Source organism: Ranitomeya imitator, chromosome 2 (assembly GCF_032444005.1).
Source record: "Ranitomeya imitator isolate aRanImi1 chromosome 2, aRanImi1.pri, whole genome shotgun sequence".
Classification (NCBI taxonomy): Eukaryota; Metazoa; Chordata; class Amphibia; order Anura; family Dendrobatidae; genus Ranitomeya; species Ranitomeya imitator.
In genome coordinates this window covers 161342018-161360810 of record NC_091283.1, presented here as the reverse complement: position 1 = coordinate 161360810, position 18793 = coordinate 161342018, and the positions used below count along the sequence as shown (strand labels likewise).

The following is an 18793-nucleotide window of genomic DNA, read 5'->3' as shown; positions in this document are numbered from 1 at the left end:
AAAACAAATATACAAGCTGGACAGAAAAAACAGCAAACAAAATAGCAAGCGGAACTTAGCTATGCAGAGCAGCAGGCCACAGGAACGATCCAGGAGGAAACAGGTCCAATACTAGAACATTGCCTGGAGGCCAGGATCAAAGCACTAGGTGGAGTTAAATAGAGCAGCACCTAACGACTTCACCACATCACCTGAGGAAGGAAACTCAGAAGCCGCAGTACCACTTTCCTCCACCAATGGAAGCTCACAGAGAGAATCAGCCGAAGTACCACTTGTGACCACAGGAGGGAGCTCTGCCACAGAATTCACAACAGTACCCCCCGCCTTGAGGAGGGGTCACCGAACCCTCACCAGAGCCCCCAGGACGACCAGGATGAGCCATATGAAAGGCACGAACAAGATCGGGAGCATGGACATCAGAGGCAAAGACCCAGGAATTATCTTCCTGAGCATAACCCTTCCACTTAACCAGATACTGGAGTTTCCGTCTTGAAACACGAGAATCCAAAATCTTCTCCACAATATACTCCAACTCCCCCTCCACCAAAACCGGGGCAGGAGGATCAACAGATGGAACCATAGGTGCCACGTATCTCCGCAACAATGACCTATGGAATACGTTATGTATGGAAAAAGAATCTGGAAGGGTCAGACGAAAAGACACAGGATTAAGAACCTCAGAAATCCTATACGGACCAATGAAACGAGGTTTAAACTTAGGAGAGAAAACCTTCATAGGAATATGACGAGAAGATAACCAAACCAAATCCCCAACACGAAGTCGGGGACCCACACAGCGTCTGCGATTAGCGAAACGTTGAGCCTTCTCCTGGGACAAGGTCAAATTGTCCACTACATGAGTCCAAATCTGCTGCAACCTGTCCACCACAGTATCCACACCAGGACAGTCCGAAGACTCAACCTGCCCTGAAGAGAAACGAGGATGGAACCCAGAGTTGCAGAAAAACGGCGAAACCAAGGTAGCCGAGCTGGCCCGATTATTAAGGGCGAACTCAGCCAAAGGCAAAAAGGACACCCAGTCATCCTGATCAGCAGAAACAAAGCATCTCAGATATGTTTCCAAGGTCTGATTGGTTCGTTCGGTCTGGCCATTAGTCTGAGGATGGAAAGCCGAGGAAAAAGACAAGTCAATGCCCATCCTACCACAAAAGGCTCGCCAAAACCTCGAAACAAACTGGGAACCTCTGTCAGACACGATATTCTCTGGAATGCCATGTAAACGAACCACATGCTGGAAGAACAATGGCACCAAATCAGAGGAGGAAGGTAATTTAGACAAGGGTACCAAATGGACCATCTTAGAGAAGCGATCACAGACCACCCAAATGACTGACATCTTTTGAGAGACGGGAAGATCTGAAATAAAATCCATAGAGATATGTGTCCAAGGCCTCTTCGGGACCGGCAAGGGCAAAAGCAACCCACTGGCACGAGAACAGCAGGGCTTAGCCCGAGCACAAATCCCACAGGACTGCACAAAAGTACGCACATCCCGCGACAGAGATGGCCACCAAAAGGATCTAGCCACTAACTCTCTGGTACCAAAGATTCCAGGATGACCAGCCAACACCGAACAATGAACCTCAGAGATAACTTTAATCGTCCACCTATCAGGGACAAACAGTTTCTCCGCTGGGCAACGATCAGGTTTATTAGCCTGAAATTTTGGCAGCACCCGCCGCAAATCAGGGGAGATGGCAAACACAATTACTCCCTCTTTGAGGATACCCGCCGGCTCAGATAAACCCGGAGAGTCGGGCACAAAACTCCTAGACAGAGCATCCGCCTTCACATTTTTAGAGCCCGAAAGGTACGAAATCACAAAGTCAAAACGGGCAAAAAACAGCGACCAACGAGCCTGTCTAGGATTCAACCGCTTGGCAGACTCGAGATAAGTCAAGTTCTTATGATCAGTCAAGACCACCACGCGATGCTTAGCTCCTTCAAGCCAATGACGCCACTCCTCGAATGCCCACTTCATGGCCAGCAACTCTCGATTGCCCACATCATAATTTCGCTCAGCAGGCGAAAACTTCCTGGAAAAGAAGGCGCATGGTTTCATCACCGAGCAATCAGAACTTCTCTGCGACAAAACAGCCCCTGCTCCAATCTCAGAAGCATCAACCTCGACCTGGAACGGAAGCGAAACATCTGGTTGACACAACACAGGGGCAGAAGAAAAACGACGCTTCAACTCTTGAAAAGCTTCCACAGCAGCAGAAGACCAATTGACCACATCAGCACCCTTCTTGGTCAAATCGGTGAATGGTTTAGCAATACTAGAAATATTGCAGATGAAGCGACGATAAAAATTAGCAAAGCCCAGGAACTTTTGCAGACTTTTCAGAGATCTCGGCTGAGTCCAATCATGGATGGCTTGGACCTTAACAGGGTCCATCTCGATAGTAGAAGGGGAAAAGATGAACCCCAAAAATGAAACCTTCTGAACACCAAAGAGACACTTTGATCCCTTCACAAACAAAGAATTAGCACACAGGACCTGAAACACCGTTCTGACCTGCTTCACATGAGACTCCCAATCATCCGAGAAGATCAAAATGTCATCCAAGTACACAATCAGGAATTTATCCAGGTACTCTCGGAAGATGTCATGCATAAAGGACTGAAACACTGATGGAGCATTGGCAAGTCCGAATGGCATTACTAGATACTCAAAATGGCCCTCGGGCGTATTAAATGCAGTTTTCCATTCATCGCCTCGCTTAATACGCACAAGATTATACGCACCACGAAGATCTATCTTGGTGAACCAACTAGCCCCCTTAATCCGAGCAAACAAATCAGATAACAACGGCAAGGGGTACTGAAATTTAACCGTGATCTTATTTAGAAGGCGGTAATCTATACAAGGTCTCAGTGAACCATCCTTCTTGGCTACAAAAAAGAACCCTGCTCCTAATGGCGACGATGACGGGCGAATATGCCCCTTCTCCAAGGACTCCTTCACATAACTCTGCATAGCGGCGTGCTCAGGCACAGATAAATTAAACAGTCGACCTTTTGGGAATTTACTACCAGGAATCAAATCGATAGCACAATCACAATCCCTATGCGGAGGTAGGGTATCGGACTTGGGCTCATCAAATACATCCCGGTAATCAGGCAAGAACTCTGGAACCTCAGAAGGGGTGGATGATGAAATAGTCAGAAATGGGACATCACCATGTACCCCCTGACAACCCCAGCTGGACACAGACATGGATTTCCAATCTAATACTGGATTATGGACTTGTAGCCATGGCAACCCCAACACGACCACATCATGCAGATTATGCAACACCAGAAAGCGAATAACCTCCTGATGTGCAGGAGCCATGCACATGGTCAGCTGGGTCCAGTACTGAGGCTTATTCTTGGCCAAAGGCGTAGCATCAATTCCTCTCAATGGAATAGGACACTGCAAGGGCTCCAAGAAAAACCCACAACGCCTAGCATACTCCAAGTCCATCAAATTCAGGGCAGCGCCTGAATCCACAAATGCCATGACAGAATATGATGACAAAGAGCAGATCAAGGTAACGGACAGAAGAAATTTTGACTGTACCGTACCAATGGTGGCAGACCTAGCGAACCGCTTAGTGCGCTTAGGACAATCAGAGATAGCATGAGTGGAATCACCACAGTAGAAACACAGCCCATTCAGACGTCTGTGTTCTTGCCGTTCAACTCTGGTCAAAGTCCTATCGCACTGCTTAGGCTCAGGTTTAAGCTCAGGTAATACCGCCAAATGGTGCACAGATTTACGCTCACGCAAGCGTTGACCGATCTGAATGGCCAAAGACATAGACTCATTCAGACCAGCAGGCATAGGAAATCCCACCATGACATCCTTAAGGGCTTCAGAGAGACCTTTTCTGAAAATAGCTGCAAGCGCACCTTCATTCCATTGAGTGAGTATGGACCACTTTCTAAATTTCTGACAATATACCTCTATCTCATCCTGACCCTGACACAGAGCCAGCAAATTTTTCTCTGCCTGATCCACTGAATTAGGTTCATCGTACAGCAATCCGAGCGCCAGGAAAAACGCATCGATATTACTTAATGCAGGATCTCCTGACGCAAGAGAAAATGCCCAGTCCTGAGGGTCGCCACGTAAAAAAGAAATAATGATCCTAACTTGTTGAACTGGGTCACCAGAGGAGCGAGGTTTCAAAGCCAGAAATAGTTTACAATTATTTTTGAAACTCAGAAATTTAGTTCTATCTCCAAAAAACAAATCAGGAATAGGAATTCTCGGTTCTAACATAGAATTCTGAACCACAAAGTCTTGAATATTTTGTACTCTTGCCGTGAGCTGATCCTCACATGAAGACAGACCTTTAATGTCCATCGCTACACCTGTGTCCTGAACCACCCAAATGTCTAAGGGAAAAAAAGGCAAAACACAGTGCAGAGAAAAAAAAATGGTCTCAGAACTTCTTTTTTCCCTCTATTGAGAATCATTAGTACTTTGGGCCTCCAGTACTGTTATGATAAGGTAATTCAGTACCACAATGGACATAGAGGTCAGAGCACATACAGTGACCTGACAATAACCCAAAAACATAGAACGAGCTCTGAGACGTGGGAACTCTGCTGACCGCAATCCCTAATCCTCTCCAACCACACTAGAGGCAGCCGTGGATTGCGCCTAACGCTCCCTATGCAACTCGGCACAGCCTGAGAAACTAGCTAGCCTGAAGATAGAAAATAAGCCTACCTTGCCTCAGAGAAATACCCCAAAGGAAAAGGCAGCCCCCACATATAATGACTGTGAGTTAAGATGAAAAGACAAACGTAGAGATGAAATAGATTTAGCAAAGTGAGGCCCGACTTTCTGAACAGAGCGAGGATAGGAAAGGTAACTTTGCGGTCAACACAAAACCCTACAAAAACCACGCAAAGGGGGCAAAAAGACCCTCCGTACCGAACTAACGGCACGGAGGTACACCCTCTGCGTCCCAGAGCTTCCAGCAAGCAGGAAAAAACAAATATACAAGCTGGACAGAAAAAACAGCAAACAAAATAGCAAGCGGAACTTAGCTATGCAGAGCAGCAGGCCACAGGAACGATCCAGGAGGAAACAGGTCCAATACTAGAACATTGACTGGAGGCCAGGATCAAAGCACTAGGTGGAGTTAAATAGAGCAGCACCTAACGACTTCACCACATCACCTGAGGAAGGAAACTCAGAAGCCGCAGTACCACTTTCCTCCACCAACGGAAGCTCACAGAGAGAATCAGCCGAAGTACCACTTGTGACCACAGGAGGGAGCTCTGCCACAGAATTCACAACAGCCTATAAGCAGAAAATGTACTGAAATACATAACCTACTATATCTAGTGCTGATGCTGGTGGTCTCAATTAATTTGCGGCTGTCAAACTTCCTAAAGATCCATTTAAGAACTCTCATTCATAATCATTATCCCATGTAAATGGAGTGCCCCCATGGGGCCGTGGGGTACTAGGTACCAGGTCCTTCGGTTCACAGGGGGATGTCACGGTGGCTGAACCGGCCCGTGGCCCTGGGACGTCCGTGTAAAAAGGAAAGGTCTTTAAGGGAATGTTCGTAACGCCACCTGTGGTATTCGGTCAGGGTGACCGACGCTGCTTTAAGAGGTCCGCTGGGGTGATGTTATGGCAGCTAGATGGTATACCTTCCCACAGGTGAAGTGTATCCCCAGGGCTTCCCGGTGTGTAGATGGTGAATGATGAATGGCTCAGTGAAGAATGAGGACACAAGGTGGCATTCTCTTTACCTTTACTGAAGACTTCAGCATCCACAGTCCAGGGCACCAGATCACAGGGCAGGCAGAGTCCGGCCGGTTTGGAGGCAAGTCCAGAGTTCTCTTGTCCAAGTGGAAATCAGTAGCCTTCCCTTGCGCTGCAGTGGTGTAGTCCCTTACTGCCTATGGCTTCACATAAGGGTCTCACAAATGCGATGTTTCGCTCTCGCGGTCCCCCATATAGGATAGGACAAAACCCGTACGACTGGTGACTTGAGCCTGTTTATAGGGTCTCTTAGATAACCCGGCTCTGTAGATGTCACCGTGCCTCCTGGCTGTAAGTGCGGACAGGTAACTTGCAATTAGCTGTCCTGCCGATCTCTGGCATAGAGGTCCTTACTACCTCGGTGTTCCGGCTACCGGGATGTTGCGCCTCAGAAGGAGACAGCTTGAGCAGGGCTGGTCCCCTTCTGGTATCCTCTCCTTTGCTGCGACTCCCTTCATGCTCGCTGCAATACAGTTCTGCCTTTCAATGTTTCTTTCTGGGAGCTGCATCTCTGAGGGCATGTACAGCTCCTTGGACCCTCTGTCCACCTCAGACTACTGTCTGGAACTTTCTAACTTTCCCTACAGACTACCAGTTTTATATATATATATATATATATATATATATATATATATATATATATCAACACACTCCAAAAGAACGATACTTAAGTCAAAGTTCTATAGACAAAAATACAAAACCCTTTATTGTTTAAAAATACATAAGACACTGTGAATAGGAGTCAGATAACACAACCTAAAAAATGCTATGCGACAAAACGCAGGGGGCACAAACCCTGGACAAATCCCATCCCATATAGAACAAACCATATGGCCACCATCATGATTCTAAGGCATATTGCCACTGCACAGACCCACTAAGGAGCCAATGCTCCAAGGAATGCCTCACGTATTAATATCACAGATGACAAGGTATTAGTCTAATAATTACCTATGGCTGATGCAGTAAGGATGTCCAGGGGATGTGCGCCCGCCCCAACGCACGTTTCGGTGAACCACCTTCGTCAGGGGGCAGACCATTAAGCAAACAAGGTGAGTTTAAAAAGGCCGCGCCCGGAAGTACGTGTACAGCAAAACCTTGTTTGCTTAATGGTATTGGTTACAACATTGGCGACTAAGTCATACTGTCCTCCGCTTGTTTGTTACATCTAAGACTAGCTTTATAATGCGGACAAGTTCTATGAGTTATCACTATATATATATATATATATAGGGAGTGACCTAATAAATAGGGTCAGGAGCTCCCCCTGGTGGTCTGGAGTGTGAAATGTGTTGCATGTTTTGTGATACCTGGATGCAGTTATCCTTCTTTGCCTCCAAACGTAATATCACTCTCCCCGAGAGGAAAGGAATACCACTACGACAACCAGGACCCTGGGGTGCCGCATAAACATACCGCAGGTTGGCAGCAAACAAAATGCTGGCAGAAAAATCATTGTTGTCTGCAGCACATTGCTCCTTGTAAATAGGGGATGGGATTCTGGCCCCCTGCATGCTGTATGGGGACAGAACAATTGTGAAATGATCATTCTGTCCGTACAGGTTGTATCAGCCCATGTGGCCAGGAGCGTACACAGGCAGGAGAGGCCCCTGTGCAAGAACAGTATATGGGCCCTTTGCAGTCCACCTTAGTGGTGATAGTGGCCCATTATCTCTTAGGGACCTGGTTTTCACAGATTGCACCAATATCTCTGCCCATGCATGCGACTGTGTGTATGGCAAATCGGTGCTCATTTATGGGCAGAAATATGACAGTGTACAGGGACCATTGGTCCTAGAATAGGTATAGCCTGACAAGTTTTCTGCTGTCACTCATGTGTAACTTTTTCACTTTTATAGGCTGCGAACACAGACATTGGCTGGACGTTGGGCTACATGCTGAACCTGACCAACATGATCCCATCTGAAGCCGCATCCACCATGAGAGTACAGACATACGATGTCTGGGTGGCGGCTGTGTTCTTCATCGTCTTCAGTCTGGCTCTAGTGTTGATCATGCTGTTGTTACATTTTCAATAGCTGAGAGCTTCCATATAATTAACGGAACGTGAAGGATGAACTGAGCTGCACACCACATCATAGACTCATATATTTAGTTATGTTGAAGCCAGAATCCAATGGCCTTTAAATCACCGATATTGGAAGCAAGCCAGGTGTAGCCAAGCTATATACTCCATCTATAGAAACCAAAGTTGGCTGCAAAATCTCTTTACAATCTACCCCTCATTGTCAGTACGGGTATCACCACCTGAATTTCCTTTACTCCCTGTGGATCCTTTGAAACAGAAAGGAGTAGAAACTTCCATAATCTGATCCGGATGGCCCCAAGCAGTTCTCAGTGTCAGGACTTCTGGCTCTCGATGACTGATTCTTGGATCAGTCCGAGGACATGAACTGTCACCTTTCCAAGGACAAAAGCTTCAAGTTCCTGAATCATCATCTTGGAGCTTAAACAGACTCCATCAAACTGGAAAGAAATGAGAAACAGAGATGGAAGTTGATGTGACTATATATACAACTGTGATGAAAGAAACAAATGGTAACATGAAAGATTTGCAGGTCATACATAGAGAATTGGTATCTTCAGAACCACTGGATGGCCCTCAGTTCTGGTCCAGAAGGACTTTGTGCTTGTACATCCCTGCTATTCCATTCAGGGGAGGAACACAATTACCCTCTTTTCTTGTTTGCAAAAATTGTGGTACATGGGTAAGTTGTGCACAAGATGACGTACAGAAGGGGAATTTCATCACCCAGAACTAGAATTTTAAAGCTACCTATATGGTACTTGCACCCCTTTATTTGTATTCCACCACAAAATCAAATTCATAAAAAAGTCATCCTTGAATTAATACTTTAACAAGGACACTAATTTTTTTTTAATTATTCATATCCCCTCGATAGCGTAAAAAAGTATTGCAATATTTTATTGCAATCACCACTAGGGGGATCTTAGGACGCTCACGGCATACTGTTTTACAGTATGCTCCTAAGCTCCCCCTAGTGGTTAGCTAGCAGAATTTTATTATTCACGGGGATTCTGATGCAATTTGTTTAAAAAAAAATGCAAGAAAAAAAGTTATGCTGGTTTGGCATATGTCAAAAGGACATTTTTTTGTAGTCTATGGATGCATTTGGCATGTGCGCCAAAGGTGTTCCAGACACATACCCCAAATGTAACAAGAAAACGAGGTCTGAACAGAGCTCTACTCCCAGCCCAGGGTCATCATGTTGGTGCCACAGGAGGATGACTTTATGGGTACCCTGTCAACAAATGGCATTGAGAGTTTCTCCTCACTGACTTTTTTGCTTATTCTACTTGCCACAGAAGTGCAGATTGTTTCAGTTTTAGCTTTGTGCTTTACATCACTAGATTACCTCTAAGTAACTTTTATGGTGTTTTTTTTACGCTAGTTTTACAAATTGATCGCATTACTTGAATGTACAAGACGACCGCTCCTCTCCAGTGATGGCAGATGTTTACAATGAACTGAGCGGCATTAAATACATTTTCACTGTTTTCTATTTGCATCACTGCCTCTACGACTCTTATATGGAAGTGACTGCGCGTTCTGGCAGCTGCAATATATGAACAGAAACGTGTCCATAAATTAGTAGTGTGAAAGCGGGGAGAATTCAGAAATTTAGGATAGATCATCATTTTTAGATCTGGGCGATTATAGGCAATCTCCACTGATTTTGCTTTTTTATGGGGGCCATTCATTGTAGACCCAGAATGATGTAAACAATCAACGCCCACAGGAATGCCGTAGCCCCATGCAAACTGCTTATTGGCATGGGTGACAAAAGTCAGACTCCTACAAATATAATATATTCTGTTCTGCACATTTGCTAGAAGTATAAAAACCAAAAGGTACCTTCACACTGAACAACATTACAACGATAACGATAGCGATCCGTGACGTTGCAGCGTCCTGGATAGCGATATCGTTCAGTTTGACACGCAGCAGCGACCAGGATCCTGCTGTGACATCGCTGGTCGGAGCTAGAAGGCCAGAACTTTATTTCGTCGCTGGATCACCCGCTGACATCGCTGAATCGGCATGTGTGACGCCGATCCAGCGATGTGTTCACTGGTAACCAGGGTAAACATCGGGTTACTAAGCGCAGGGCCGTGCTTAGTAACCCGATGTTTACCCTGGTTACCATTGTAAATGTAAAAAAAAAAAACCACATACTCACATTCCGGTGCCTGTCACCTCCCCGGCGTCCGCTTCCCTGCACTCCTCCTGCATCCTGTGTCAGCGCCGGCCGGCCGTAAAGCAGAGCACAGCGGTGACGTCACCGCTCTGCTTTACGGCCGGCGCTTACACAGGATGCAGGAGGAGTGCAGGGAAGCGGACGCTGGGGACGTGACAGGCACCGGAATGTGAGTATGTGGTTTTTTTTTTTTACATTTACAATGGTACCCAGGGTAAACATCGGGTTACTAAGCGCGGCCCTGCGCTTAGCAACCCGATGTTTACCCTGGTTACCCGGGGACTTCGGCAACGTTGGTCGCTGGAGAGCTGTCTGTGTGACAGCTCTCCAGCGACCACACAAGGACTTTCCAACGATCACGGCCAGGTCGTATCGCTGGTCGTGATCGTTGGAAAGTTGCTGAGGGTGACGGTACCTTAAAGGTCACATCTTATCACTGGAAATTTGTGATGTAAGATAGCGAGATCGTGAGGATAGGATGTTTATTGCATTTCCTGTCAATCATCCCATAAAACGTCATCACAGTCCACCCATCCCCCCTTCTTCACGCTGCTGATAAAAGAAAGCAACAGATGTCAGATGGTGATAGGTAGTCATGTCCTCCAAATTTGACACAAATACATAAAAATGTCCATTTTTTCTCATTATATCCAGGCAGAGCAGTATTTCTTTCCTTTGTTTTTGTTGTAATCTGGCTCTTGTCAGCCCTCCAGTGATATGGCATTTCCATCTTGAAGTCATCTGCTCGATCAGAGGTCAAATGCTGCAAGATCTCGTCAGTGTAATGTGTTGTGTAACTTTTCAGTTTTGTTTTATAACACTTGTAAACATTTCACACAAGTGCAGAGTTCTTCATGTCCACAGACCTTCCCAGGAACGAGGAGGAACCATTTTTATGGGAGTAAAACAATTTCTTAGGAAATTTTCATCAAAATTTATCATCAGATTTCACAATACAAACATCTCACAAACCTGAAGAGGCTGATTTACTTACTGTGAAAATTTAAACTCAGCCACTGCCCACTTAGCCTTTTTGACCGCTCCTCTGAGTCCCTCGTCTCTGCCGCTGCGGACATCTCACACTGCTCAGTACAAGCTGCAGCTGTCAGTCAGGCTGGATTGGGTGGAGACTTAATGCACTTGGACTCACAAGTTCTCTCCCTCGTTAGCTGGGCTCATAAAATGCTCATTTTAATATAAGAATATAGCCAGACTGACATGAATTTTGAAAGCGAGTACACCAGACTCATCAGGTCTAAGACGGTTATTAATGTACGCAGTTTATACTGTGGAATCTGGTGAAAAGACCACTGTAAGAGTTCATACCGGTTCATACATGGTTTCTACCATGTACAATACTGTTTCACTTGCCTTATTGGTCCACACTAGAAGGACTTCCAAACTCAGGGTCTCCCTTAATGCCAGCATATACTAGTAGATGACCATTCAGTTTAAAGTCATTATAATGGACAATCTCTTTTCAGGTGGTAACGAGATGTTGTATAGGTTAGCTCATTCACTTGCCAATGGATCAGCTAATCGCTGCGCCACTTGCAAACCCAATTTTGTAGCTTATCTGTCATTTTAGGTGGATTTTCAGAATGATCTCCTGTGTATGTGTACATGAGGAATAACAATACTTTTGGTCATTATATGGCTCTCTCATTTTCAGTTGTCTCTTAGCTTGTAGGTGAAGACTGGTGCTATGATGTCTCCCATACCCAGTAAACTGACACATGAGAGATTCCTGCTCTCCTGTTTTTATGTAGCACACCCTCAAAAGCAACAGCAGCATGGAGGAGGTTATACAGTAGTACTGAGCAATGTAGCTGTGAATTCAGCTCGGTGTTGAGATAAAACACGCAGTGGTGTGCCTCTCTACCTCTCTTTGTGGCTGCTTCCTTATCTTCTCTTCATAAACATCTAAGGGCAGCATATAAGCTGATCACTAAGCTAGATGAAAGGCTTTCTCCTTAATGGCGGCAGGGTCCTACATAGTAGTCATCATGATGCTGCCAGATAGAGATGAGCAGATTGCTTTAAGTAAGCAAAGTCTAAGTCAGTGCTCTCTGGCTATGGACAGTAGCTGCGCAAATTTCCTTAGGGTGCTTTCACATTGCGTTCAGGCACCCATTCGGTGGCCCTGTCGGGCTTATGTCTGATTGCTCCGCAAAACAGGATTCGGCGTATGCACCGACGGGCCATAGACTACTATGGTGCCGGCAGAGCGAACGTGGGGTCTGCATCATTTTCGAGTGTGTATGCCTACTGGAGGTGGACAATCAGATATAGTAGAGTACGTATGAGCGTCCGCCTCCAGTAGGTATATACGAAAATGATGCACGACAGAGCGCAAGTTCTAAATACTGTTTTGCAAGGGGGTTCGGACCACTGGCAGACACAGACAGATGAGGGTCCCTGTGAAAGAACAATATATGGGCCCTTTGCAGTCCAATAGCTGCTTTGGAAGTGTAAATGGACCATTTTGCACCTGCACAGGTTGCAGCAATGATATGTCCACCCCTGGTTCAGACATAAGCCCCGATAGGGCCACCAAACAAGGGCCTGAACGCAATGTGAAAGCATCCTTACCCTCCTGTATCGCAGGCTCTTTTTATAATTAGGTGGGCTGGTGAGACGCAACCTGTGCACTGTATGCTGTAAACATGATGTCACGTCAAGCCGACAAGTCAAGTGTTGAGCTGAGGAGCCCGGCAGCTCAGGAAATAGGAACAGCTCCTGTTCATGGCCAGAGAGCATTGAAATCGACCAGGGTTGTGCAATGCAATCAGCTCATCTCTACTGCCAGGTCATAAAAGTCAGAGTGGCCTTCAAATTAATTACTGTATTAGAAATTGAGTGGCAATTAATTGCTAATTATTAATGTCTATGAATTCGTGGCTGAAGCGGAAAGAGGCTTTTTTTCTAAAATAACATCACAAATTTTCTTACATTTGCTTGAACGATTCATACAAAGTCTGATTAAAGGGACTCTGTCACCTGAATTTGGCGGGACTGGTTTTGGGTCATATGGGCGGAGTTTTCGGGTGTTTGATTCACCCTTTCCTTACCCACTGGCTGCATGCTGGCTGCAATATTGGATTGAAGTTCATTCTCTGTCCTCCATAGTACACGCCTGCACAAGGCAAGATTGCTTTGCGCAGGCGTGTACTATGGAGGACAGAGAATGAACTTCAATCCAATATTGCAGCCAGCATGCACCCAGTGGGTAAGGAAAGGGTGAATCAAACACCCGAAAACTCCGCCCATATGACCCAAAACCAGTCCCGCCAAATTCAGGTGACAGAGTCCCTTTAAACAACACTGACCATTTAATCTAACAGCCATTCCCATGTCTCTAACTATATACATTTATACCTGTAGTAATCATAAAGTGCCAGCAGGTGGCATAGCAGTCCCCTGCATGCATGTAGTAGAACTAGGGCTATGCTGCAGAAACGTGTAAAGGCATAAATTACTGCAGTGCTAGCAATCTGCAAATTGAGATACTGATCTGGCTTTTATCCTAAGTCATATTGCAAAACTCGTTAAAGGGTTGATTATATAGAAATTGCCTCTTCAGAGAAAAAGAGGACTTAAACTCTATTGCGCCACCTGTTGGAAGTAGCGATCCTACAAGTCACAATCAACCCTTTAACGAGTCGTGCAATATCACTTAGGATAAAAGCCAAATCAGTATCTCAATTCGCAGACACGGTGTTTTGGGCTGTTGACCCTCGTCAGTGCGAAGCATGAGAACTGATTTGGCTAGGTGAGAGGCTCTGGACTGGGGTCTACGGGGCAACGTTTCTCCTTATGGAGAGTGACATACTAGCTGGCTTGTCAAGGTAAGGAGGCTTATTCGCCGTGCAATACTCCTATTTCCCAGAGGAGCATTGCTCGGCGAATAAGCCTCTTTACCTTGACAAGCCAGAGCCGGTATGTCACTCTCCATAAGGAGAAATGTTGCCCCGTAAAGGGTTGATTGTGACTTGTTGGATCGCTACTTCCAACAGGTGGCGCTATAGAGTTCAAGTCCTCTTTTTCTCTGAAGAGGCAATTTGCATTCTAGCAATCAGGAATTTAGAGCCAGAAAATGTCATGGATATTTGAGGATATTCGGAAACTACAATATCAGATTCCTCCAAACCATGGCAATGCAGGAGGATTACAGGCTGTCAGAAAACAATTATGTTACTTATATGTAACCCCTTTACACACCCAAGTGTACATTTACAGTGGGTACGGAAAGTATTCAGACACCTTTAAATTTTTCACTCTTTCATTGCAGCCATTTGTTAAATTCAAAAAAGTTAATTTTTTTCTCATTAATGTACACTCTGCACCCCATCTTGACTGAAAAAAAAAACGAAATGTAGAAATTTTTGCAAATTTAATAAAAAAAGAAAAACTGAAATAACACAGTCATAAGTATTCAGACCATTTGCTCAGACACTCATATTTAAGTCACTTGCTGTCCATTTCCTTGTGATCCTCCTTGAGATGGTTCTACTCCTTCATTGGAGGCCAGCTGTGTTTAATTAATCTGATAGGACTTGATTTGGAAAGGCGCACACCTGTCTATATAAGACCTCACAGCTCACAGTGCATGTCAGACCAAATGAGAATCATGAGGTCAAAGGAACTGGCCAAGGAGCTCAGAGACAGAATTGTGGCAAGGCACAGATCCGGCCAAGGTTACAACAAAATTTCTGCAGTACTCAAGGTTCCTAAGAGCACAGAGGTCTCCATAATCCTTAAAGGGAATCTGTCACCTGAATTTGGAGGGAACAATTTTCAGCCATAGAGGCGGGGTTTTCGGGTGTTTGATTCACCCTTTCCTTACCCGCTGGCTGCATGCTGGCTGCAATATTGGATTGAAGTTCATTCTCTGTCCTCCGTAGTACATGCCTGCACAAGGCAATCTTGCCTTGCGCAGGCGTGTACTATGGCTGCATTGAAACAAAGTGAAAAATATAAAGGGGTCTGAATACTTTCCGTACCCACTGTACATCAGCATCAGGGTGCAGGCATATTGCTGTGCAAAAAAAAGGCCATATTCAGTGCACAAGGTAAACGTTATAAAGAAAAAAACAAAACAAATCAGAATCGCCAATTTTTGGTTACCATTAGAGAAGCGAACCAGAACTGTAAAGTTTGTGGTTTGTCCCAGTCACTAGGTGCTGAACTCTAAACACGGACTTCTCCTGGAAGTCTGATTAAGGGTATGTGCACATGTTCAGGTTTTTTTCGAGATAAAAATGCATTAAAAACGCATACATATGCATCCTATCATTTAGAATGCATTCTGCAGTTTTTGTGCACATGATGCGTTTTTTTTCCACGCAAAAAAGCGCGTTTTTAATCACAAAAAAGCGAAAAAACCTGAACGTGTGGAGATACCCTAATGCATTGGGAAAAACGCAAAAAAAACGCATGCGGATTTCTGGCAGAAATGTCCGGATTTTGTCAGGAAATTTCTGCAAGAAAAACCTGACGTGTGCACATACCCTTACAGTTCGGGAGTATTGAAAGAAAGATTTTCCAGCTCCAAAGTTCAGGTCCTCATTGATTTCAATGGGATTCGGGTTCAAGTTGTACAGTTCTGGTACCCAAAACGAACTTAGGACTAAAGTTCGGCCGGGTACCTTAACCCGAACTTCCACGGGTCCACTCATTCCTAGTTACCATATTCTTTCAAATCATTGCAACAAAAAGTCATTAGAACGTTGCATGTACTCCATAACAGTACCGATAAAAACTCCAGATCACCAAAAAAACAAGCCCTCATACAGCTATATGAACGGAAAAATAAAAAAGGGGGTCTCAAAAAATGTCGACAAAACAATTTTCTTCTCCTACAAAGTCTTTAAAAAAAATTTAACAGCTAAAAAAAAAAAGAAGACTCCAAGGTTTGATAACGCTGTAATTATACTGACCTATTGCCAGGCAATTTTTACTGCGCATTGGACGCTGTAAGATCTGAACCCCAAAACAATGACAGAATTGTATTTTGTTTTTCTTCACTATTTCACCCAACTTGGATTTTTCAGAACATTATATGAGAGTGAATGGTGCCATTCAAAGCTACAGCTAACAAGTGAAGTTCCTTTATGTGGTTAAGTTAAACTAAATTAAAAAAAAGTTCTAACTCTTGGAAGAAGAGGAAGAATACATGGAAAAAAAATGAAAAAATGTAAAATGATCCCTTTAATAATAACCTCCTGTGCTACAAAATCAACATTAGTGCAGGACTTCCTCAGATGAGTCAGTACCCAGAGGAATAAAGTTTCTGCAGATGAAGCAGGGGAAATGTAATGGGAGGCGCAGTGATTTTGTTTGCACCATAATAAGGTTGTGACAATTCTGCCATTGTCTGTGCTGTGTGTACTGGGAGAGGGAGAAATGAAGATACTTAACCCATTACCAAGCACAAGAATACCATGGCAATACCAGCCTTGCCAGGCAAAATGTATTTTTTCCTATGTACGATATCTCCCGTCCACTCACCCCAAATGCGCCCGGATCCCGCTATTGAGGAAACAAACCTACTTGTAGGGGTGTAGCTATAGGGGGTGTAGAGGGCGTAGTCACACATCCTGAGCTCCGGTACACGAGAAGGGTCTCAATGGCCCCTCTGCCACATAGAATGAACATGGCAGGAAAGGGGTCTTGTCACAGATTGTGAGTGGGGATCTATATCTGGCTTTGGGTTGACAGATGATAAGACCCCAATGACCAGTGCTGGCTGAAAGGCAGTGGTGACACTGCCAATAATCCCCAGATGTGCAAGTTTGTGTTGTCGCGATAATGGCTGTAAACTAATGCGTCCATATGATATTTAGCCACAAAATCACTCAGCCGAACAAGTGGGAGAGATGGCCATCTAATGTGTACAGGGCCTTTAGAGGATTACCACCCTGTAGTCAAATGTGAATTTATAATAGAGGCAGACCCTACAGTAATATAGGGTCTGCAGAGTACAGAAAGGGAGCAGTGTGAATGAGCACTGAACCCCTTCAGTTTAAGAAAACAGAATGTGTCCAGGTGAACCAGAGATGAGGTGGTGGACAGATCTCCATTATTAGTAAGGAGTCCATTTTCCACTGTATGACATGTGGATCGCCCCCCAAGGGCCGTGGGGTACTCGGTACCGTGTCCTTCGGTTCACAGGGGGATGTCACGGTGGCTGACTCGGTCCGTGGCCCTGGGACGTCCGTGTAAAAGGAAAAGGTATTTAAAGGGATAGAGTTTATGTTCGTGATGCCACCTGTGGTATTCGGTCAGGGTGACCGACGCTGCTTTAAGGGGTCCGCTGGGGTGATGTTATGGCAGCTAGATGGTATACCTTCCCACAGGTGAAGTATATCCCCAGGGCTCCCGGTGTGTATATGGTGCTATGGTGAATGGTGCAGTGAAGAACGAGGACACAAGGTTGCAGTCTCTTTACCTTTACTGAAGATTTCAGCATCCACAGTCCAGGGCACCAGATCACAGGGCAGGCAGAGTCCGGCCGGTTTGGAGGCAAGTCCAGAGTTCCCTTATCCAGGTGGAAATTAGTAGCCTTCCTTTACGCTGCAGTGGTGTAGTCCCTTACTGCCTATGGCTTCACATAAGGGTCTCACAAATGCGATGTTTCGCTCTCTCTGTCCCCCATATAGGATAGGACAAAACCCGTATGACTGGTGACTTGAGCCTGTTTATAGGGTCTCTTAGATAACCCGGCTCTGTAGGTGTCACCGTGCCTCCTGGGTGTAGGTGCGGACAGGTAACCTGCAATTAGCTGTCCTGACGGTCTCTGAAATAAGGCATAGAGGTCCTTACACCCTCGGTGTTCCGGCTACCGGGATGTTGCGCCTCTGAAGGAGACAGCTTGAGCGGGGCTGGTCCCCTTCTGGTATCCTCTCCTTTGCTTCGACTTCCTTCACGCTCGCTGCAATACAATTCTGCCTTTCAATGTTTCTTTCTGGGAGCTGCAGCTCTGAGGGCATGCAGAGCTCCGTGGACCCTCTGTCCTCCTCAGACTCTATGCATGTGTATATTTGCGCTGGAGGTCCCAATAAATCTAAAAAATAATTAGTGACAAGGCTGTCTACATAGGGTGATATTACTTATACCATGTCCAAACGATTACCTTATTGGCATATTATTTTCCTACATCTATGCAGTCCACACGATTTAGCAGGTGTTCACATATATGTGCACGTGCTGCAATCTCCCAAATATGTGCACAGCAGTGACTTTTCCGAAGATGTGTGAGGAAAGGGTGTTAAACCTGTCCCGGCCGGTGACAGTCACCCCTTACCTCACAGGCGATGCTCCCGGATCTTCAGCGGTGAGACCGCGCTTCCCCAGACAAGTTCCCGGCGATGATCCCGGATCTTCAGCGGTAAGACCGCGCTTCTACAAGCAAGTTGCCGGCGAGGTGCAGTGAAGCTGCAGGACCTCGCGTGACGTCACATGCACGTGATGATACACGTGATCGGCTGACGGAATGCACCTAGGACCAAAAGGCTTAATCCAACGCGTTTCGGAGTCGGCAGACTCCTTCAAGTTGCTTGTGTTTTTTTACACTTTTATACCGGACATTTTGGTAGTTGTGTCCGTTTATTTGCAGCAGGGGGAAAAATTAAGGAATAACCCTTTGTGCAGCGCCCTTAGTTGTTTTTATATTTTGGCTCCTCAGACTCTGGTCTGGAACTAACAAAACTCCTGTCTGGAGCTCTGCCAGGAACTGAACTAACTTTCCCTACAG

At 45.4% G+C, this 18793-nt stretch overlaps 1 protein-coding gene across 2 annotated transcripts in view; it reads left to right on the top strand.

The window, feature by feature from the left end:
* Positions 1–9348, top strand: part of LOC138662272 (ectonucleoside triphosphate diphosphohydrolase 8-like) — a 61266-nt gene extending 51918 nt beyond the window's left edge. Inside the window, exon 12 of one of the 2 annotated variants that reach the window (XM_069747680.1) lies at positions 7657–9348. In XM_069747680.1, coding sequence (XP_069603781.1) covers positions 7657–7836 — 180 coding nt within the window. In that variant the 3' untranslated portion in view covers positions 7837–9348. The remainder of the gene's footprint in view (positions 1–7656) is intronic. The other variant, XM_069747681.1, reaches the window with a different exon arrangement.
* Positions 9349–18793: the final 9445 nt, after the last annotated feature.